At 45.1% G+C, this 22,359-nt stretch overlaps 1 protein-coding gene, 1 non-coding gene and 1 pseudogene across 2 annotated transcripts in view; 1 reads left to right on the top strand and 2 right to left on the bottom strand.

Moving 5' to 3' along the window:
• The window catches only part of PRMT7 (protein arginine methyltransferase 7), a 54,685-nt gene that overhangs the window by 4,810 nt on the left and 27,516 nt on the right, over window positions 1-22,359 (top strand). The window contains exons 2-5 of the mRNA XM_003936327.4: window positions 1,411-1,582; window positions 7,001-7,037; window positions 11,986-12,135; window positions 14,795-14,903. Of these exons, the coding sequence (XP_003936376.4) occupies window positions 1,479-1,582; window positions 7,001-7,037; window positions 11,986-12,135; window positions 14,795-14,903 (400 nt within the window). The 5' untranslated portion in view covers window positions 1,411-1,478. The remainder of the gene's footprint in view (window positions 1-1,410; window positions 1,583-7,000; window positions 7,038-11,985; window positions 12,136-14,794; window positions 14,904-22,359) is intronic.
• On the bottom strand, window positions 706-1,363 carry LOC101041038 (small ribosomal subunit protein eS7-like; annotated as a pseudogene).
• On the bottom strand, window positions 15,184-15,320 carry LOC141581856 (U4 spliceosomal RNA). The gene has a single exon (XR_012514636.1). It is a non-coding gene; the product is annotated as a U4 spliceosomal RNA (small nuclear RNA).

The following is a 22,359-nucleotide window of genomic DNA, read 5'->3' as shown; positions in this document are numbered from 1 at the left end:
CCGCCCAATTTAAGAAAAAGAACAATACTTTTGAAGTCTGCTGTGTACCTCTCCTTGATCGCATCTCTTTCCCTTGTCTCTTAGATGTGAACTGTCCTGATTCCCTACTATGCTTTTTAGTGATGCCTGAAGAATGTATTGTTCCATTTTGCTTAGCTATAAATATCATAGAAATGGAATCATATTGCATATGTGGTGTGATTCACTGTTTTTGCTCATCGTTATATTCCTGGGATTATCCGTTTTTAGGTTTATGTGTGACTGTGATTTATTGTTTACATGAAAGTTTTCCTGGTTTGACTTGCTCTATCTTCATATTTTTCCTTAAGCTAAGTGTTCAGTATACTAAGGCAGTATGGGTGGCACTTCTTTACCACCACCTCATCTCTTCTCCTCTTCCTAGCCTTGAGGGCTGCACCTAGATGAACCTGTGAGGTTCATTGGACCCTTTTGGATGCACTGAAGCCTGCTGAAGTTTCCAGACCTCCGTACGAATCTGTTGCAGTTTTTTAATGTTATAGGCCGAATATAAAACCAAGTGACTCCTGCTGAACACATTTAAATATTGATTAACAAATACTGTCAGTGGCTTTGATATTTCTGTCAATTTCTCGATTTTTCCCCCCCCTTTTTGTCTCTCCTTCCCCTTCCACATTTCGGGGCATTATAAGTTGTTAACGGATTTTTTTTTTTTTTAACTGTGAATATATTTTTTATTTAGTCATTCTGTTTACAATTGAAACTCTGGAAATTCAAAATTAACATCCTTGCCCAAGCTTCTTATAGACACCAGAAAAAGTTTCAACCTTGTGTTCCACATTGTTCTGCTGTGCTTTGTCCAAATGAACCTTTATAAGCTGGCTGCCATCCAGTTTCACGTGGATTCTCTTGCCCACAATTTCACTTGGGAAGACCAGGTCCTCAAGGATTGCATCGTGCACAGCTGTCAGTGTACAGCTCCTGGGACGCTTTTGTTTATTTTTTGTACGGCTTTTTCAAATTGGCTTAGGCAGAATTCTCCTCTGAGCAATAAAGACAACATGCTTCCCACTGAACTTTTTCTCCAATTCACGTACTAGCTGGACTTGGATTTTCTGGAAAGATTTTAGTTGAGGAACAGGAACAAAGATTATGATAGCTTTCCGGCCACCACCAACTTCAATCTCCTTGGCTGCCGTAATATTCAGCTCCCTGAGCTGAGCCTTGAGGTCCGAGTTCATCTCCAGCTCCAGAAGAGCCTGGGAGATGCCAGACTTGAACTCATCTGGCTTCTCACCATTGGGCTTCACGATCTTGGCGCTCGAACTGAACATGGCTTTCTCCTTGGTGAGCGCTGACTTAGGAAAAGCAGATTTTTTTTTTTTATATTTGTTTATTTATACACCTCCTATTTCCTTCTAATGTTAATAGGTTTCTGACCATCAGACTTGTCCACAAGAACTGGTGAGGCTGCTTTTCTGTGCTAAAACTGGGAGCTGATGGGCATCATGAAGATCTTCTGCAGTCGGGCGAATCCTACCACGGGGTCTGTGGAGTGGGTGGAGGAGGACGAACACTACGATTATCACCAGGAGATTGCAAGGTACTGGGTTGGTTTACAGCAGGCTGCACCTGGGTGGGGCACTTGATCCCAAAGCAGATGCCTTGGGATCCAATCTGAGCATGGGCTAGGCTCTAACCCAGTGCTTGTGATGAGGGCTGGGTGTTGGTCCTGAGCAAATCTGCTCAGCCAGGTAGGTGTATGTGACAGTTAGGCAAAGTCATGCCTGTTTGGAGCGTCAGACATTTTGTAGTAGCCTTAGCAGTGCCTCAGCATCTGTTTAGTGGAACAAAGGAAACCCAAGGCTCAGTAGTAGTGTTGATGAAGTTGAATCATTTACTTGCCTCACTGAAATGGTGACAGGTTCATCCTCATATGGTTAAATTCTTTTGAATGAAAAAAAAAATATACCTTTTTTTTTTTTTTTTTTTTTTTTTTTTTTTTTTTTTGATACTCAGCCTTGCTCTGTTGCCCAGGCTGGAGTGCTGTGGTGCAATCTCAGCTCATTGCAATCTCCATCTCCCGGGTTCAAGCGATTTTCCTGTCTCGGCCTCCTGAGTAGGTAGAATTACAGGCACCTGCCATCACACCTGGCTAATCTTTTGTGTGTGTTTTTACTTTTTTTTTTTTTAAGGATATGATTCACTGAAATCTTTTGTCTTTTTAGTAGAGATAGGGTTCCACCATGTTGGCCAGGCTGGTCTTGAACTCCTGAACTTAGGTGATCTGCCCACCTTGGCCTCCCAAAGTGCTGGGATTATAGGCGTGAGCCACTGTGCCCAGCTGAAAATGCTTTTTTTCCTCCTTAGAAGAAACATTTAAAAGTATGTGAGTTGTTAATGTAGCAATCGTTAAGTGCATTTGGTGTGCGATCATTGTGCTAAGGCTGTGAATACCAAGATGAAGAAGATCCTGTTCTCATCTTCAAGGACCCTACAGTTTTGTGGAAGAGACAGGCACATAAAAAATTACAGCACAGGCCAGGCACATTGGCTCTTGCTTGTAATCCCAGCACTTTGGGAGGCTGAGGTGGATCAAAAGGTCAGGAGTTCAAAACCAGCTTGGCCAATATGTGAAATTCCATCTCTACTAAAAATACAAAAATTAGCCGGGCATAGTGGCGGGCGCCCTGTAGTCCCAGTTACTTGGGATGCTGAGGCAGGAGAATCCCCTGAACTTGGGAGGTGGAGGTTGTAGTAAGCTGAGATTGTGCCACTGTACTCCAGCCTGGAAGACAGAGCGAGACTTCATCTCAAAAAAAAAAAAAAAAAAAATTACATTATAAAGGCCAGGCAAGGTGGCTCATGCCTATAATCCCAGCACTTTGGGAGGCCGAGGTGGGCAGATCACAAGGTCGCGAGATCAAGACCATCCTGGCCGACACGATGAAACCCCGTCTCTAATAAAGATATAAAAATTAGCTGGGCTTGGTGGCGCGTGCCTGTCATCCCAGCTACTTGGGAGGCTGAGGCAGGAGAATCACTTGAACTTGAGAGGTGAGGTTGCAATGAGCCCAAGATTGTGCCACTGCACTCTAGCCCAGGTAACAGAGTAAGACTGTCTCAAAAAAAAAAAAAATTTTTTTTTACAGCACAGTGAGATAAAGGTGTAAATGGGCACAAAAACTCATGGAAGCAACAAGAACTAGCTGGACTTGGGATGTGAGGTAATGTTTGAATAATATCTCAATTCTATAGGAAGAGAAGTTGAAGTCTGAGCAGCAGGGATTCCATGTAAGCTTTCAGATAAGCCAGTTTGTGGCTGGGTGCAGTGGCTCACACCTGTGGTCCCAGCCACTTGGGAGGCCAAGGCAGGAGGATTGCTTGTTCCCAAGAGTTCGGGTCCAGCCTGGGCAATATAGTAAAACTCTGTCTCACAAACAAAAAACAGAAAAAACACCAAAAACAGATGGGGCAGTTTGGGGAGCAGCTAGCAGTTTAGCATGGCTGGAGTGTGGTACAAAAGTAGGGTTATGGTAAGAGAGAGAGAGAGGTTGCTGAAATCGTAGGCAGGGTCATTTTTTTTTTTTTTTTTTTTTGAGACAGAGTTTCGCTCTTGTTACCCAGGCAATGGCGCGATCTCGGCTCACCGCAACCTCCGCCTCCTGGGTTCAGGCAATTCTCCTGCCTCAGCCTCCTGAGTAGCTGGGATTACAGGCACGCGCCACCATGCCCAGCTAATTTTTTGTATTTTTAGTAGAGACGGGGTTTCACCATGTTGACCAGGGTGGTCTTGATCTCTTGACCTTGTGATCCACCCGCCTCGGCCTCCCAAAGTGCTGGGATTACAGGCTTGAGCCACCGCGCCCGGCAGCAGGGTCATTTTGTAAAGGGTAGTAGCAAAATGCAGGAAGAGGAACTTGAGTTTAAGTCCAAGCTCTGCCACTTCTCTACTCTCTTGGCCAAGTTACTTCTCTGAGCCTTAATATAAAATAATATATACTTCAATATAATAATACATTATCTCACAGTATAATACAATTAATGATTAAAGGTAATACAGTGTCTGGTACAGAATAAGAGCTTAAAATATTTCTTTTTTTTTTTTTTTTTTTTTGAGGTGGAGTCTCGCTCGCTCTGTCATTGATGCTGGAGTGCATTGGCACATTCTCAGCTCACTGCAACCTCTGACTCCCTGCGTCAAGTGATTTGGAGGCTGCCTCAGCCTCCCAAGTAGCTGGGATTACAGGCGCGTGCCACCACGCCCAGCTAATTTTTGTATTTTTATTAGAGATGAGGTTTCACCGTGTTGGCCAGGATGGTCTTGATCTCCTGATCTTGTGATCTGACCGCCTGGACCTCCCAAAGTGCTGGGATTACAGGTATGAGCTACCGCACATGGCCACTTAAAATATTTCTAAACGTTTTGGACTTTATTTTCTTGTTTTGTTGTTGTTAAGACAGAGTCTTGCTCTGTTGCCCGGGCTGGAGTGCAGTGGCGTAATCTTGGCTCAGTGCAGCCTCCACCTCCCAGGTTCAAGCAATTCTCCTGCCTCAGCCTCCTGGGTAGCTGGGATGACAAACACTTGCCATCACGCCTGGCTAATTTTTGTAGAGATGGGGTTTTACCTGTTGACATCACTCTCGGTAACCACTACTTGCTCACTCCTGCTGCTGATGACAGTCATTAGCATCCAGGACTTCCCAGTGCCTCTGACTCTGCTTGACACTTCCTCTTTCTTCCTTTCCACACTGGCCATCTCTCCCACCCTTCTCCTTTTGCCTCCTTAGCTATTCCAGGATTCCTTCTTCAGCCCTCTACCTTTCGCATTCCACACCCCACTGAGAGACTGCAACCTCTCCCGGTTTCAATTCTAACAACTGCAAATTCTGTCTCCAGACCCAGAATTCTACCTGTCATTGGCAGCTCTATATAGGTGTCCAAACTGAAACACCTAACCTCCATCGTGTTCCTCTCCCCCATACCATACTTTCCTCCTGGGTTCTCCCTTGCCTCCCCTCTACTTTGTCATTCTAACCAGAAGTCTTGGTGCTTCTTGAATCTTCTCTCTCCGTCCATCACATCTAGTGAGTAACCAAACTCAAGCTCTCTTGAGCTGTCTCGTCTCCCTCTCCTCTGCTGCCTCTGCTCTGAGACTGCAGTATCCTCAGATGCTCTCTTCTCCTCCAGCTCTCTTCCACACTGCTCTTGGTGAGTGTTTGAAAATGCAATCCAGTCTTTTCTCTCCTGTTTAGTGTCTCAGTCACTCAGAAAATAACATCCAGGCCAGACTCAGTAGCTCACACCTGAAATCCCAGCACATTGGGAGACTGAAGCGGGTGGATCATGAGGTAAGGAGTTCGAGACCAGCCTGACCAAAATGGTAAAACCCTGTCTCTACTAAAAATACAAAATTCAGCCAGTTGTGGTGGCACGCGCCTATAATCCCAGCTACTGGGGAGGCTGAGGCAGGAGAATTGCTTGAATAACTGAGAGGCAGAGGTCGCAGTGAGCCGAGATCGCTCCACTGTACTCCAACCTGTACCACAGAGTGAGACTCCACCTCAAAAAAATAAATAAAATAAAAAGTGGGCAGAGGTAGAAAGGACTACGTTTCAGCTAGGCATCTTTAGCTGGCTTGAGATATAAAACCTTGATGTGCCATGAGAACAAAGAATCGTGCTTTTGTGTGTTTTTTTTTTTGTTGTTTTTTGCTGGGATTACAGGTATGTGCCACCATGCCCAGCTAATTTTTGTAGTATAGTAGAGATGAGATTTCACCATGTTGGCCAACTTGGTATCGAACTCCTGACCTCAGGTGATTTGCTCGCCTTTGCCTCCCAAAGTGCTGGGATTACAGGCGTGAGCGAACATGCCTAGCAAGAACCTGGTTTTTACACACACAGTGTGTCTGTGTTCTGGGACTCTGCGTTTCAAATAAGCTTTCTAGTGATTCTGGTGTTGACCCAGGCCTGGAGGGCTTCTGTTTTAGTGTGAGTGCCTTAGCTGTCTCCTGCAATTCCCAGAAAGCGTGGGAGGGGCTGCCTAGTTCTCGGTGCTGATCCAGACCCTGCCTGAGGGTTTTCAGATGTGTGAATTACTGTAGTAGGAAATATGGAAAAGTGACTTTAGTACAGTATTGGTGAACTCTTAGTTTTCCATGATGATGTTAAGTAAACATGCCAAGTGGGATACCTGTCACATAAACAGTGGGTGTATGTGAGTGCATCTCCTTCCTCAGCTGTTCTCCCTAGTGTTAACATCAGTGGTTATCTGCAGGCACAGATGTATGCAAGGTTAGGTTAAGTATTAGGCAGACTGAGTCTGAGTTTTTCCTGAGGAGGAAAATGTATAACTTATAACAAGATCAGGATGCTAGTGGCTGTGGAATTACTGTGACAGGGCAAACTACTGGAGCATTTTTAGGTCTGAGAACATCTGTCTCTGAGACTTTTTTTCTGCAGCACTAGGCAATAACATCTTAAAACTATTAAAATAAAATGGCCAGGTGCAGTGATGGGTGCTTGTAGTTCTAGCTGTTTTGGAGCTGAGGCAAGAGGTTCTCTTGAGCTAAGGAGTTCAAGGCTGTGGTGCTCAGTGATTGAGGCTGTTCATAGCCACTGCACTCCAGCCTGCTTGACATAGTAAGACCGTGTTTCTAAAAATAAATAAATAAATAAATAAATAAATAAATAAATAAATAAATAAAAAATAGGCCAGGCACAGTGGCTCATGCCTGTAATCCCAGCACTTGGAGAGGCCGAGGCAGGTAGTCACTTGAGGTCAGGAATTCGACACCAGCCTGGCCAACATGGTGAAACCCCATCTCTACTGAAAATATAAAAATTAGCCAGGCATGGTGGCAAGTGCCTGTATTCCCAGCTACCTGGGAGGCTGAGGCATGGAAACCCAAAAATAGTTTAAAATACATGACACGTTTGTTCTGTTCAGGTATGTGTGAATACTTTTATGTGTTGATGTATATCATGTAAAGGTTACCTGTCATTTTTTGTTTTTTAGGTCATCCTATGCAGATATGCTACATGACAAAGACAGAGTAAGTGTCAAAGGAAACTATTCTCTTAATGTGGGGTGTTTTGAAGTCTTGGATTACAAGAAGGTTACAAATCCCTGAGAGTCATGATGTTAATATGATACAGAGAGGCAGTATGGTGTAGTGGTCAGGAAATCAGTTGGGAGGCTGAGTCCTACTTCTGGCTCTGTTTTTTTTTTTTTTTCTTTTCAATCTCTCAGCTTTATCAGGATAGAATTGACAAAAATTGTGTATGTATATGGTGTAAAATGATTAAATCAAGCTAATTAACATATCTGTCACCTTATACATTATTGTGTATGGTGAGAATATTTAAGATCTACTCAGTAATTTTTTTTTTGAGACAGAGTCTCACTCTTACTAGGCTGGAGTGCAGTGGTGCAATCTTGGCTCACTGCGACCTCTGGCTCCCAGGTTCAAGCAATTCTCCTGCCTCAGCCTCCGGAGTAGCTGGGACTACAGGTGTATGCCATCACACTCAGCTAATTTTTGTATTTTTCACAGAGACAAGGTTTCACTGTGTTGCCAGGTTGGTCTTGATCTCTTGACCTCATGATCCACCCAGCTCGGCCTCCCAAAGTGCTGGGATTATAGGCGTGAGCCACGTTGCTCAGCTTCACTTAGTAATTTTTTGTTTGTTTGTTTTTGAGACGGAGTTTTGCTCTTGTTGCCCAGGCTGGAGTGCAGTGGCTCGATCTCGGCTCACCCCAACCTCCGCTTCCCAGGTTCAAGGGATTTTCCTGCCTCAGCCTCCCGAGTAGCTGGGATTATAGGCATGCGCCACCACGCCCGGCTAATGTTGTGTTTGGTAGAGATGGGGTTTCACTGTGTTTGTCAGGCTGGTCTTGAACTTCTGACCTCAGGTGATCTGCCCACCTCAGCCTACCAAAGTGCTGGGATCACAGACATGAGCCACCACTCCTGGCCTCACTTAGTAATTTTTTTTTTTTTGAGACGGAGTTTCGCTCTTGTTACCCAGGTTGGAGTGCAATGGCGAAATCTCGGTTCACCGCAACCTCTGCCTCCTGGGTTCAGGCAATTCTCCTGCCTCAGCCTCCTGAGTAGCTTGGATTACAGGCACGTGCCACCATGCCCAGCTACTTTTTTGTATTTTTAGTAGAGACGGGGTTTCACCATGTTGACCAGGATGGTCTCGATCTCTTGACCTTGTGATCCACCCGCCTCGGCCTCCCAAAGTGCTGGGATTACAGGCTTGAACCACCGTGCCTGGCCTCACTTAGTAATTTTTAAGTGTGCATTATTAACTATAGTTCACCATGCTGTACAGTAGATCTCCAGAACTTATTCATCCTGTCTAACTGAAACATCAGATCCTCTAATCAATACCTCTTCTCTCCCTCAGCAGCAACCATCGTCTGGGCTTCTGTGAACTAAATTTTTTTTTTTTTTGAGATGGAGTCTCTCTCTGTCACCGAGGCTGGAGTGCAGTGGCGAGATCTTGGCTCACTGCAATCTCTGCCTCCCGGGTTCAAGCAGTTCTCCTGCCTCAGCCTCCCAAGTAGATGGGATCACAGGCACGCCTATGCCTGGCCTTCATTGTAATTTTCATTTTTATTTTTAATTATTATTATTTTTTGAGACGGAGTTTCGCTCTTTTTACCCAGGCTGGAGTGCAATGGCGCGATCTCGGCTCACCGCAACCTCCGCCTCCTGGGTTCAGGCAATTCTCCTGCCTCAGCCTCTCGAGTAGCTGGGATTACAGGCACGCACCACCATGCCCAGCTAATTTTTTGTATTTTTAGTAGAGACGGGGTTTCACCATGTTGACCAGGATGGTCTCGATCTCTTCACCTCGTGATCCCCCCGCCTCGGCCTCCCAAAGTGCTGGGATAACAGGCTTGAGCCACCGCGCCCGGCCTCTTTATTTTTAATTATAATTTAATTTTATTTTTTTTGAGACAGGGTCTGTCACCCAGTGCAGTAGTGTGATCTCAGCTCCACTGCAGCCTTGACTTCCTGGCCTTAAGCAATCCTCCAGCCTCAGCCTTCCCAATAGCTGGGACTACATGCAACCACCATGCTTGGCTAGTTTTTGTATTTTTTGTAGAGATGGGGTTTCACTGTATTGCCCAGGCTGGTCTTGAACTGAGGTCAAGTGATCCACCTGCCTCGAACTCCCAAAATACTGGGATAACAGATATGAGCCAAAGCACCTGGCCATCAAATATCTTTTCATGTGCTTATTTACCATGCATGTATCTTTGGTATAGTCTAGGGTTATGAACATAGGTATGATTCTTGATAGATATTGCCACATGCCTTCAAAAAGGGTTCTAGTTTCACTGTAGTATCTTCAAAACTGAGTCATTGAAAAGTGACAGCTAATTTAATGGCATCCTTTTTTTTTTTTTTTTTTTTTTGAGACGGAGTTTTCACTCTTGTTACCCAGGCTGGAGTGCAATGGCGCAATCTCGGCTCACCGCAACCTCCGCCTCCTGGGTTCAGGCAATTCTCCTGCCTCAGCCTCCTGAGTAGCTGGGATTACAGGCACGCGCCACCACGCCCAGCTAGTTTTTTGTATTTTTAGTAGAGACGGGGTTTCACCACGTTGACCAGGATGGTCTCGATCTCTCGACCTCGTGATCCACCCGCCTCGGCCTCCCAAAGTGCTGGGATTACAGGCTTGAGCCACCGCGGCTGGCGTTAATGGCATCCTTAAAGTGAAGGCTGTGCCATCCCTGGTTTACAATTGAGGATGCTGCTTATCATTTTCTTTTATCTTAAAAAAATTGTTCTCCTGTCTCCGCCTCCTGAGCAGCTGGGATTATAGGTGTGCACCACTACGCCCGGCTAAGTTTTTGTATTTTTAGTAGAGACGGGGGTTTCACCGTGTTAGCCAGGCTGGTCTCAAACTCCTGGCCTTGGGAAATCCACCCGCCTCGGCCTCCCAAAGTGCTGGAATTACAGGCGTGAGTCACTGCACCCGGCCAGGTAATTTCAAAGAATATTCAGTTCTAGATATTTTCTAATTCCAATCTAGTTTAGTCTTTTGCCTAAGTGAGTTTAGAAGTATACTTCTGCCGGGCACGGTGGCTCAAGCCTGTAATCCCAGCACTTTGGGAGGCCGAGGCGGGTGGATCACGAGGTTGAGAGATCGAGACCATCCTGGTCAACATGGTGAAACCCCGTCTCTACCAAAAATACAAAAAATTAGCTGGGCATGGTGGTGCGTGCCTGTAATCCCAGCTACTCAGGAGGCTGAGGCAGGAGAATTGCCTGACCCCAGGAGGCGGAGGTTGCGGTGAGCCGAGATCGCGCCATTGCACTCCAGCCTGGGTAACAAGGGCGAAACTCCGTCTCAAAAAAAAAAAAAAAAAAAAAAAAAAAAAAGAAGTATACTTCTCAATGTTCAAAACATTTTTTTTCTTTAGTTGTATTTCTGTTATTAAGATTTCTAACTTAGGCCGGGCGCGGTGGCTCAAGCCTGTAATCCCAGCACTTTGGGAGGCCGAGGCGGGTGGATCACGAGGTCGAGAGATCGAGACCATCCTGGTCAACATAGCGAAACCCCGTCTCTACTAAAAAAAAAGACAAAAAACTAGCTGGGCGCGGTGGCACGCGCCCGTAATCCCAGCTACTTAGGAGGCTGAGGCAGGAGAATTGCCTGAGCCCAGGAGGCAGAGGTTGCGGTGAGCCGAGATCGCGCCATTGCACTCCAGCCTGGGTATAAAGAGCGAAACTCCATCTCAAAAAAAAAAAAAAAAAAAAAAGATTTCTAACTTGTTTTGCATTTTGGTAAGAGAACAACATTGCCCTTTTGATAACCAATTATTTATTAGTTGTCTAATGTTACTTAACAAAATATCTTAAATTTTAATAACCTGTTAATATTTCTTACTAATTTGGCAGGTCATCAGTCTATTTAAAAGATTTGCACATATTTTTTCCATCATTTTTAGCTATTTTCAGCAGAAGGGTCATTGTGTCTATTGAGTCAGACTGGTGAAAGATGTATCTGTTTACATTACTAAAGACCAGAACTAAAAGTCTTCAAGAGGCAAATAAGTTATTTCCTGAAGGGGAAAATACTTTTTAGACAAGGAAGCTCTCTGGGTTAGAGTCGGTAAAGGAAAACCGAAGCCACATTACATACCGCAGCAGAGGGGCTTTAACACAGGGCGCTGGTCGCCCAGCTGTGGGAGGGCTAGAAAGCAAATGGGAAAACCCTTTAACCTAGCGGTAGAGATTGCAGGGAGCAGTTACCTTGCCTAGGGCTGAGAAACTAAACAAGAAGATTAGGGTTTCCAGAAGCTATAAGCATTGAGGAGAGGTCCTGTGCAGCTGCAGCTCTGTGGGACTGTCCAAGGAGCTGGTTATAGGATCACTGGGAGAAGCTGGAGTCTGCAATCAACTGCCCCTACTGAGAGGACCCTGATGAGAGCAGCAGCTTACAGAAAAGAGGAAGCCTTCTCTGTCCTCCTACCTTGCAGTTGCCCTATTGGTCCCCCTATTGGCTGTACCTAACAGCTGGAAAAAGGAGAACATGGTTTGTAGGGTGCTGGCATCACTTTTAGTAGAGTGTAGAGCAGGGACAGTCACTTAATAACAGGCAAAGGGCTGACTCACAAGGCCTGCCTAACTCAGCCAGTGCTGTTCTGCCAGGGGCCAGAAAGGCCATAGGATTCTGACTTGCACTGCTGCTGCCAGCTGTGACTCTAGAACAGGCGTCCCCAAACTACGGCCCGTGGGCCACATGCAGCCCCTTAAGACCATTTATCCGGCCCCCCGCCGCACTTCAGGAAGGGGCACCTCTTTCATTGGTGGTCAGTGAGAGGAGCACAGTATGGGGCGGCCCTCCAACGGTCTGAGGGACGGTGAACTGGCCTCCTGTGTAAAAAGTTTGGGGATGCCTGCTCTAGAACTTTACAGAGCACCTTTCTACTTAGAATAACTGGTAGTAAGTGACGGCCATTTCTCCCTTTCTTCTTAGAATGTAAAGTACTACCAAGGTATCCGGGCTGCCGTGAGCAGGGTGAAGGACAGAGGACAGAAGGCCTTGGTTCTTGACATTGGCACTGGCACAGGACTCTTGTCAATGATGGCAGTCACAGCAGGCGCCGACTTCTGCTATGCTATCGAGGTAAGCCACCCCCTTCAGGTGTGTGTCCTGCATCTTGCATGGGAAATCACCTATGCTCTTGCACTTTCCCCATCTGTTCCTTCACAAACATTCGTGGAGTGCTCACTATGTGCCAAGCACAGAGCCAGGCTCTGAGCATGTAGAGATGAGTCAGACACAGTTCCTTCCTCCAGGAGCTAGTTTTTTCCTCTGTCAGCCTGAGCTGCACATCAGAATCACTAGGAGCTTTAGAAAATACCTAGAGGCTGGGTGCAGTGCTCACACCTGTAATCCTAGCACTTTGGGAGGCGAGGAAAGAGAAATGTTTGAGCCCAGGAGTTTGAGACCAGCCTGGGCAACATAGTAAGATCCCATCTTCACAGAAAAACTTTTAAATATTAGCTGGGCATGGTGGCATGTGCCTGTGTTCCAGGTGTTCTTGATGCTGAGGTGGGACAATCTCTTGAGCCTGGAAGGTCAGGGCTGCAGTGAGCCATGATTTGGACTTTATATGAGAAAGCAAAAAATTACTTCTGCCTTGTTTAAGCCAGTTATTTTGGGACTTTGTTTTTCCAACTAATCACTATATGAACTCAGTTTTATAGGGGAAAGTATTTAAACACATGCCCCCACACTCCAGCCAGGGTGACAGAGTAAGACTTTATCTCAAAAAAAAAATCAAAACAGGTAAGGTGCCGTGGCTCATGCCTATGATCCTAGCACTTTGAGAGGTGGAGACTGGTGGATCATGAGGTCAGGAGTTCAAGACCAGCCTGGCCAACATGGTGAAACCCTGTGTCTACTAAAAATACAAAAAAAAATTAGCTGGGCATGGTGGTATGCACCTGTAATCCCAGCTACTCAGGAGGCTGAGGCAGGAGAATCGCTTGAACCCGGGAGGCAGAGGTTATAGTGAGCTGAGGTCACACCACTGCACTCCAGCCTGGACAACAGTGAGACCCTTCTCAAAAAAAAAAAAAAAGAAAAATTCCAGAAATTATAAGTTGTAAATTGTGTGCCATTCTGAGTATTATTACATCACTGTTCTATTTTTAATTATTATTGTTAATCTCTCACTGGGCCTGCTTTATAAATTAAACCTGGTCATAGGTAAGCTTGGAGGCTAAATCAGCTCCACTGTGAATGCTAATCCTCCATGCCGACTTCTCACCAACCCCAGCTTCAGGAGTGTCTCTAAATTTCTGCTGTCATGCACTTTGATGTAAATCCTGCCCTCAGGTCAGAACAACTTTAATGTTATCATAAATACATTCTTACCAGAAATCCTGCCCTTAGTTAAATTCCCTTGGGATGTAAGCCTTGCATCTGATCCATAACAGTGTAGGGGCCCAGTGTCTCACTGCTTGAGACAAAGCTTCTGTTTGTAAGTCCCTATAAAATGTGTCTTTGTAAGAAGCTGGATTTGCCAGTCTCTTTCCTCAGCCTCTGAGCTCCTGTGGCCTCTTGGGGTAGGTTTGCATAGAGGTGCCCACCATAGAACAGTATATATTTGTAGCAAAGAAAATGGTATATATAGGGGTCGGTAGGTATTATCTGAGTTTCAAGCATCCACCAAGAGTCTTTTTTTTTTTGGAGATGGAGTCTCGTTCTGTCACCAGGCTGGAGTGCAGTGGCGCAGTCTTGGCTCACTGCAACCTCTGCCTCCTGGGTTCAAGCGATTCTCCTGCCTCAGCCTCCCAAGCAGCTGGGACTACAGGTGGCGCCACCATGCCCAGATAATTTTTGTATTTTTAGTAGAGACAGGGTTTTACCATGTTGGCTTGATGGTCTCAATCTCTTGACCTCGTGATCTGTCGGTCTCGGCCTCCCAAAGTGCTGGGATTACTAGTGTGAGCCACTGCCCCGGGCAGGAGTCTTAAAATGTGTCCCCCACTGGTTGGACATGGTGACTCACGCCTGTAATTCCAGCACTTTGGGAGGCTGGCGTTGGTAATCATGAGGTCAGGAGATCGAGACCATCCTGGCTAACATGGTGAAACCCAGTTTCTACTAAAAATACAAAAAAATTAGCTGGGCATGGTGGCACACGCCTGTAGTTCCAGCTACTCGGGAGGATGAGGCAGGAAAATCGCTTGAACCTGGGAGGTGGAAGTTGCAGTGAGCCCAGATTGTGCCACTGCACTCCAGCCTGGGTGACAGAGTGAGACTCCATCTCAAAAAAGAAAAAAATGTATCCCCCACGGACAAAAGGTACTACTGTATCATAAGAAAATGTAGGCTGTGTTCTGCCAACGGTGGGGATTTGGAACAGTTTTGAGCCCAGAGGATGACCTGCTCGCTCACACCTACGCCTGGCGCATAACTGTCTTGCTCTCCTCTGGAGGGCACAACACGCCTCCCAGGTTCATGGGGCAACTTCCTTTCCTGGCTCTTTGGCGTCCCCTTGTGTGGCACTGACACCTACTGCTCTTACTAAGTAGTGCGGCCGCCTCAGCATCCCCGGCTTCCCTGCCATGCCTGGCATGGAATGGGAGTCCCTAACCACAAGTTAGACCCAACTGAATTTCACAGCCCTTTTTCATGATGCACATTTGGAGAATAAAGTTTTTAAGTTACATGTTTTAGGACCAGAATCAAGGAATAACTTGTTCACCTTAAAGGTCAGACTACTGTTTAGTTTATTGCTCATTTTTCCTTGGGTTTTGGCTCTGTTTTCTAGGTTTTCAAGCCTATGGCTGATGCTGCTGTGAAGATTGTGGAGGAAAATGGCTTTAGTGATAAGATTAAGGTTATCAACAAGCATTCCACCGAGGTGACTGTAGGTCCAGGTGAGATGTACACATCCTGCATTGAAAGCTTTGCTTGCCCTTGTGTGAGAGAGGTAAAGGGTTATTCCAGTTACCTGGAACAAATCCAGGTCATAGCAGAGAAATGGGGACTCTCCGTGTGGAGCTCTGATGATAAGGACTTGGCTTCCCTTGATGTTTATTTTCCTGCTAGTTGAAACTAGTCAGTAAGGAGTAGACTAGAGCTAGGCAGGTCCAGCGGTGGAGATGCAAACAAAGCCTGCTTTTGCTTTCAGCAAGTTGGAATTCTTTTTTCTTCTTCTTTCTTTTTCTTCTGAAGTGAAGGAATTCAGCCAAAGCAAGTTGGAAATCTTATGGGGCTCAACTCTGAGTTTCAATTAGCAATAATTGCGCCTCAGATAAACCTCATTGGCTATGGTACTGCCACTGCACAAAATGAGTTCCATCAGGCAGAGTATTTAGTTCTGACATTCTGCCTCTGCATACAACATGAACGATTTTCCTGTATAGTACTGTCTCTTAAGGTTTCCAGAAAATACACGCACGCACGCATGCACGCACGCACGCGCACACGCACGCATATGTATATATTTTCTTTTTTTTGATACAGAATCTTGCTGTGTCACCCAGGCTGCATTGCTTAATGCAATCTCGGCTCACTGCTCCCTCCACCTCCCGGGTTCAAGTGATTCTCTTGCCTCAGCCTTCCAAGTAGCTGGGATTACAGGCACGTGCCACCATGCCTGGCTAATTTTTGTATTTTTAGTGGAGATGGTTTCACCATGTTGGATAGGCTGGTCTTGAACTCCTGATCTCAGGTGAGCCGCCTGCCTCAGCCTCCAAAGGTGCTGGGATTACAGGTATGAGCCACCATGCCTGGCCTTTTTTATTTTTAAAACATACAAAAAGAAATGCACAATCATTTCACTTATAATCAACATTATTGAAGTGTGGTTTACATTAAATGAATATCCATTTTCATTAATTTGATGAGTTTTGACAACTGTAAACACACTTGTAACCACCACCATCATAATCAAGATAATAGAACATCTCTATCATGCCCAAAGAGATTCTTCATGACCCTTTCTAGTCAGTGCCCCCCATATCCTGGTCCTAGGCACCCACTGATAGCTTTCTTCATTATAGATTAGATTTGCCTCTGTAGGATTTCAAGGAAGTGGAATCATAGCAACGTGGACTCTTCTGTGTGTGCTATCTTTTATACAGCGTGATGCTGGTAAGACGCCTCTGCATATTCTTGTCTTGGGGTTGGGCTCTTTTGTGTTACTGTGCGGCACTCGACTGAATAGATGAAACGTAACTTGTTTATACCTCTACCTGTTGATGGACAGAGATTTCTTGGATAGGTCTTTAGATTCAGTGATCTTTTCTTTTGCAGTGTCTAATACGGTGTTACCTAGTAAACTTTTCATTTCACTCCCTCTTTTTTTTTTTTTTTTTGAGACAGTGTCTTGACCTGTCACCCAGGCTGGAGTGTGATGATGTGAGCATGGCTCATTGCAGCCTAGACCTCCTGGGCTCAAGCAGTCCTCCTGCTTCAGCCTCTTGTGTAGCTGGCACCACAGGCTTATGCCACCATGCCTGGCTAACTTAAAAAAATTTGTAGACATGGGGTTTCAGTTTGTTGCCTAAGCTGGTCTCAAACTCCTGGGCTTAAGTGATCCTCCCACTTCAGCCTCCCAAAGTCCTGGGATTACAGGCGTGAGCTGCTGTGCCTGGCCTCATTTTTGATATTATATATATATTTTTAACCTCTGAAAGTTCCACTTGATTCTTTTTCATAACTTCTGTTTTTCTTATGTTCATAGTTTCCTGTAAGCATTTATTTTAGCTTTTTTAACATGCTTATTTTCTGTTCCCACCATCTTTTGTCTTTTCTGGGTTTGTTCTCTTGACTCATTTTTATACTTGTTCTGGTCACGTTTTCCTTCTTCACATGTCTAATAATTTTTCTTTAGATGCTGTGGCTATTGGAAATTCCCTATTGTTGAGTACTAGACTTTGTGGTTTTTGCTTTTTAAACATTGACATGCAATTGGGTTACTTGCAGTTCAGATTGATCCTTTCAGGGCTTGTTTAAGCTTTCTTTGGGGCAGGGTTAGAGTAGCTTTAAGTCAGGGCTTCTCAACAGTAATGCTGTGACATTTTGGCATTCTCTGGCTGTGTGACATTTTGATAATTCTTTGTTGTGGATGCTGTCCTTTGCATTGTAGGATGTTTAGCAGCGTCCCTCGCCTCCTCCCAGTGGATGTCAGTAGTACTCCCTTCCCTGCCATTATTCTTGCCAACCAAAAATGTCACCAGACAGCCACATCATCCTTGGGCTTGGGTGTGTAAAATTGCCACCTATTGAGAACCACTGCTCTAAGGCTATTTAGCCAGGCAATTACTGTGACCTTTCTGAGGTCTCTGCTCAGAGCTCTAGGTGCTCAGCAGTGATCCTCTCGTCTGGCTGATCAGAACGTTTCCCAGGTCTCCAAGAGCTCTGGAGATTGTTATAGCTCATGGTCACCCTTTGCTCGGCATTACAGAGTCTTATGCTCTGTGTATGTGAATGTATTAACACAGACTCTATAGGAATGCTGTGCAGCATTCTGAAGGCTTTTTTCTTTGTAACTTCCTCTCTGATTCTCTGCCTGGCAAGTTCCAGCTGCTTCCCCTTCCCCGAACTCGTTTCCTGTCTGTTTAACTCCGCAAGACTGCCATGTTCTGCATAACCTCTTACCCTGTGCTGTGGTCTGGAAAGGGTCTCCTAGCTGACCTGGCTGACAGCCAGAGCAGGGTAAGTGTCACTTGGTTTGTTTCCCTTCTTAGGGAGCAGATTGTGTTGCCTCTTGCTCAACATCTGAAAATACCTTTTTCGTACATGTTAAGCAGTTTTCTAGTTGATAACAGCAGGAGGGTAAGTCTGATCCTGTTTACTCCACTATGGCCAGAGTGGAAATTATTTATATGGTTTTTTTTTTTGTTTTTGTTTTTGTTTTTTGTTTTTTGTTTTTGTTTTTTTTTTTTTGAGATGGGGTTTCACTCTTGTTACCCAGGCTGGAGTGCAATGGCGCGATCTCGGCTCACCGCAACCTCCGCCTCCTGGGTTCAGGCAATTCTCCTGCCTCAGCCTCCTGAGTAGCTGGGATTACAGGCACGCGCCACCATGCCCAGCTAATTTTTTGTATTTTTAGTAGAGACGGGGTTTCACCATGTTGACCAGGATGGTCTCGATCTCTTGACCTCGTGATCCACCCGCCTCGGCCTCCCAAAGTGCTTGGATTACAGGCTTGAGCCACCGCGCCCAGTCTATTTATATGTTTTTGAGACAGTCTCACTCTATTGTACTGAGTACCAGCTCAATCGGGAGACCTCTACCCGGGCAATGCTGAAGGCAGTGACAGGCAGACACCCAGATAGAACACCAAAGTGGGTCTATCCAGGGGACCAGCAGCCTACCGAGCTGAGAGTCTCAGGGGCTGACAGCTTTCCAGGCTGAAGGCCCCAAGCAGATTCTGATCCACATATTTACTCTCTCTTAACAAGTGACCATTATTAATAAACAGGTGTTCTGTATTCACTCATAACTCAAAAATATTCCAAGTAAGTAGCTGTTACCAGCTTACCAGTAATTACAAACTAAAAGGTATTCTCCACAAGGGAGCCACGGGGGCAGGGTAGACTTAATGTTTCTCCACATCTTCCCCTTTTTTTGTTTCAACAAAGCTAGGTCAGCAAGTACAGCTCTATCTTGGTGAACCATTTCTTAGAGGATTGTGGATCCTCACCTGCAAACTACACAAAGAGAAAGAAAACAGATTAATAACATAATCACAACAGCAATCATAGATCCTCCAAGTGCTTTCATCCAAATTTAGGGCTGTCAGTCCACCAGCACCTCCCTCAAGCACCTCGGAGCCTGTCTACTCTTACATGTTTTCCTTAAGGAGTTGGGACCCAGAAATCTTTTTGGGAAAGAGGGCGGAGGTCATTCTTCTGTAACTGCTTCCTGCTAAAAAGGGGCTTTGAGGTTCTTCTGGGTCCCTCCTCCTTAATTGCTGTCTAAGGCCTTTCCAGGTGATATTTTATTCTTTCCCAATCATGTTCAGTCTTATTATACCTTTAAAGTTAATAAAGTCAATTTGTAACTCTCTCATCATCACAAGATAGGAGGGGTTTAACACAGCTCTGAATCTAAAGAGCTTTTATTTCTTATAAACTTCTAATTAATAAGAATTAGATTCTCTATTTTCCTTCCCAGACTTTTGTTGGTTTTAGGGCCATAGGTTTTATTCAGAGTTCTTTTTATTCAGCTCTTATCATTGTCCATACTATTTTTGGTTGTGGGTCTATTAATCCCCCATCCTCCAGACAATAGAGTTGTTGATCTCAGTATGTATACATTCTAAATAATTGTAGTTCTTTATTTGCCATCTGAATTCTGTGTTACTACAAGAGGACTGACAGGTGCAGTCAGTGCTAAGTATCCCCTTAGGGGACCAATAATCAATAATTTCATAGGAATTGTTACGCAGCACCTCAGCCTCTGTCACAACACAATATCTCCAGATTAATGTTTTTAACTTAGGGAACCATTCCTTACTTTATCTACGTTCAGATTTTAATGGTCGAAACATTGTTATTTTATTTCCCAAATTATTACAGAAAATACTAAGGCCAGAGATCAGTAAAGGAAGGAAAGAATAGATGTCCAATGTCTGAAACTTTCTTTACTTCTATCCCAACTCCAGAAATACTCACTTTAATCGTGATAACTGTCATAATTACATTAACAGGCTGTCCTGCTTTCTTCAGGTTTTCCTCTACTCTCTGTAAAAGCTTTCCTTAATTTGACCCCAAGTTGGTGGTGATGTTTGGCGGACTTTCCTTGTGGGAACGGTACTCCATCTTGATGTTAGTCTCGCCATCTCTGTGACTGGGGCGTCCTCTGTCTCTCTTTTTTTTTTTTTTTTTTTTTGAGGCAGAGTTTCACTCTTGTTACCCAGGCTGGAGTGCAGTGGCGTGATCTCGGCTCACCGCAACCTCCGCCTCCTGGGTTCAGGCAATTCTCCTGCCTCAGCCTCCTGAGTAGCTGGGATTACAGGCAAGCGTCACCATGCCCAGCTAATTTTTTGTATTTTTAGTAGAGACGGGGTTTCACCATGTTGACCAGGATGGTCTCGATCTCTTGACCTTGTGATCCACCCGCCTCGGCCTCCCAAAGTGCTGGGATTACAGGCTTGAGCCACTGCACCCGGCCCTCTGTCTCTTTTTTGGTATCTGGCTCATAGTATGGCTTTAAATGTCTGGATGGTACCCACATTGGTTGTTAATTTGTACCTGCAGAAATACAAGCAAATCCTCTCCCCCAGGTTATTACATTACCTGTTTACCAATTTTTTGTGAGTGGATCCTGCCACCAGATCAATCGCCCTAACTTCTCGTCCCTGGGTTGCTTTATCAAATGTTGTTCAGCTGCTGTTAATTGCTGTCCCCTTGGTAAGCTCAAAAAATTCAAAGCTAGCAATGCCAGGTTTAACTGCATTTGTGGGTTTTGATATTTCTTGTCCCCTCCTTTTTGTTTCTGTAGCTGCTGCTGGAGGGAAACATTTATTTGCTCTACAATGGCCTGACCTTGAGAGTTATGTGGAACACCTGTTACATGTATTGTATTGAGTAAAAAATTCTGTTAAAGATTGACTAATATATTCTGGGGCATTATCAGTTTTTATGGAGGACGGAATACCCGTAAGAGCAAAACATTATATAAGATGTCTTTTGACACAAGTGGATGATTCACCAGTCTGGCATGTACCCCAGACAAAGTGTGAAAAAGTATCCACAAAAACATGTACATATGCTAATTTCCCAAAAGAAGGGACTTGAGTAACACTATTACCTAGGCTGGAGTGCAGCGCTGCGAACACAGCTCACTGTAGCCTCGACTTCCTGTACTGCACCTGGCTAACTTTTTTATATTTTTAGTAGAGACGGGGTTTCTCCATGTTGGTCAGGCTGGTCTTGAACTCCTGACCTTAGGTGATCCACCTACCTTGGCCTCCCAAAAAGCTGGGATTGTAGGCACCAGCCACCATTCCCAACCATGGCTGATTGCTTAATACTTTTGCTTCATAGACCTTATCACTGCAATCATTAAATCGTTATGTAGTTATTTTTTAACATCTGTGTCTCCACCCAGCTGAAGCATCCTGAGGTCTTGCATCGTGTGGGTTGTATTAACTGTTCCATTCCGTTATTTGCGCAGGGCCTGCTATGTAAAGGAGTTCAGTAATTTTTGTTAAGTGAGTAGATTGTCAAGTCTTGCTTCATCCATGATCCCTTGTAAATGTGACTTTGTTTCCGATCTTGCAGCCTGACAAGTGGCTTCCTCATTGCCAAGTTAGGTTATCTTTGTTCTCTAACCACTGTGGCTTTGGTACTTCTGCCATTCCTTCCTCCTTAAAACTCTCTCCCTGGACTTTAGTGACATCTCTCAATCTTGGTTCTCCCGTGTTGCTTTCTTTCTGCTCCAAATGTGTGCTTTCCAAGGTTTTGTTCTCAGCGCTTTTTAAAAGTTGCATCTGAAGTTGGTTGCCTGTTCCCCAGAGCTGGATTACATGCTGCGGCTTGTGGAGAATCAAGCTAGGGAGTAGCATGCGTTCATCATCCATGTTCTAAGTCCATGGCAAGGACTTAGGAAGCACCTGGGGTGGCTACCGACTTCAGACTCTCCCACCCAAGCCCTTATACATTAGCACTCACACTCAAAATACCAGGCCTTCAAGAAGTACTTGTTAAAATGCACTGGACCATAAAGCTTGATTTGTGTTTATTTTATTTTCATTGTGTTTTGAGACAGAGTCTCCCTGTATCACTCAAGATGGAGTGTAGTGGGGCAGTCTCAGTTCACCACAACCTCTCCCTCCCGGGTTCATGTGATTTTCATGCCTGGGCCTCCTCAGTAGCTGGGACTACAGGCACGTGCCACTGCACCCAACTAATGTTTTTATCTTTAGTAGAGATGGGATTTCGCCACGTTGGCCAGGCTGGTATGGAACTCCTGGCCTCAAGTGGTCCGCCCACCTTGGCCTCTCAAAGTGCTGGAATTATAGGTATGAGTCACTGGCTCTTGATTTTTATTTTAATGAAGCAATTTAGAAATCATTTTAAGTTATATAATTGGTTTAAACATTATTTAGGAGGTAGAATTGGTAGAGGAAGTGATCAGTGGTTTGTAGGATGACAGAAATCAAGAATTTATCTAGTGCGTGTTGACTGTTAAGGGACACCTTGTTGGGGCACTGGGGTACAGTAGTGGACAGGCAGTCACGGCCCTGTTGTCTGGAGCTAGTAAATGACGCCCAGGTTCCTGCACCATGTGACTGTGTGTTCATTGAGGCAGAAACCCTGGAGGGAAGAGCAGGGGTGTGGGGTGAGGTGGGTGGGATAAGTCTCAGCCAGTGTATTC

The sequence above is a fragment of the Saimiri boliviensis genome, chromosome 1, assembly GCF_048565385.1.
Source record: "Saimiri boliviensis isolate mSaiBol1 chromosome 1, mSaiBol1.pri, whole genome shotgun sequence".
NCBI classification, from domain to species: Eukaryota; Metazoa; Chordata; class Mammalia; order Primates; family Cebidae; genus Saimiri; species Saimiri boliviensis.
Note: the sequence above shows the minus strand (reverse complement) of the source record. Positions and strands in the feature narration are given on the sequence as shown.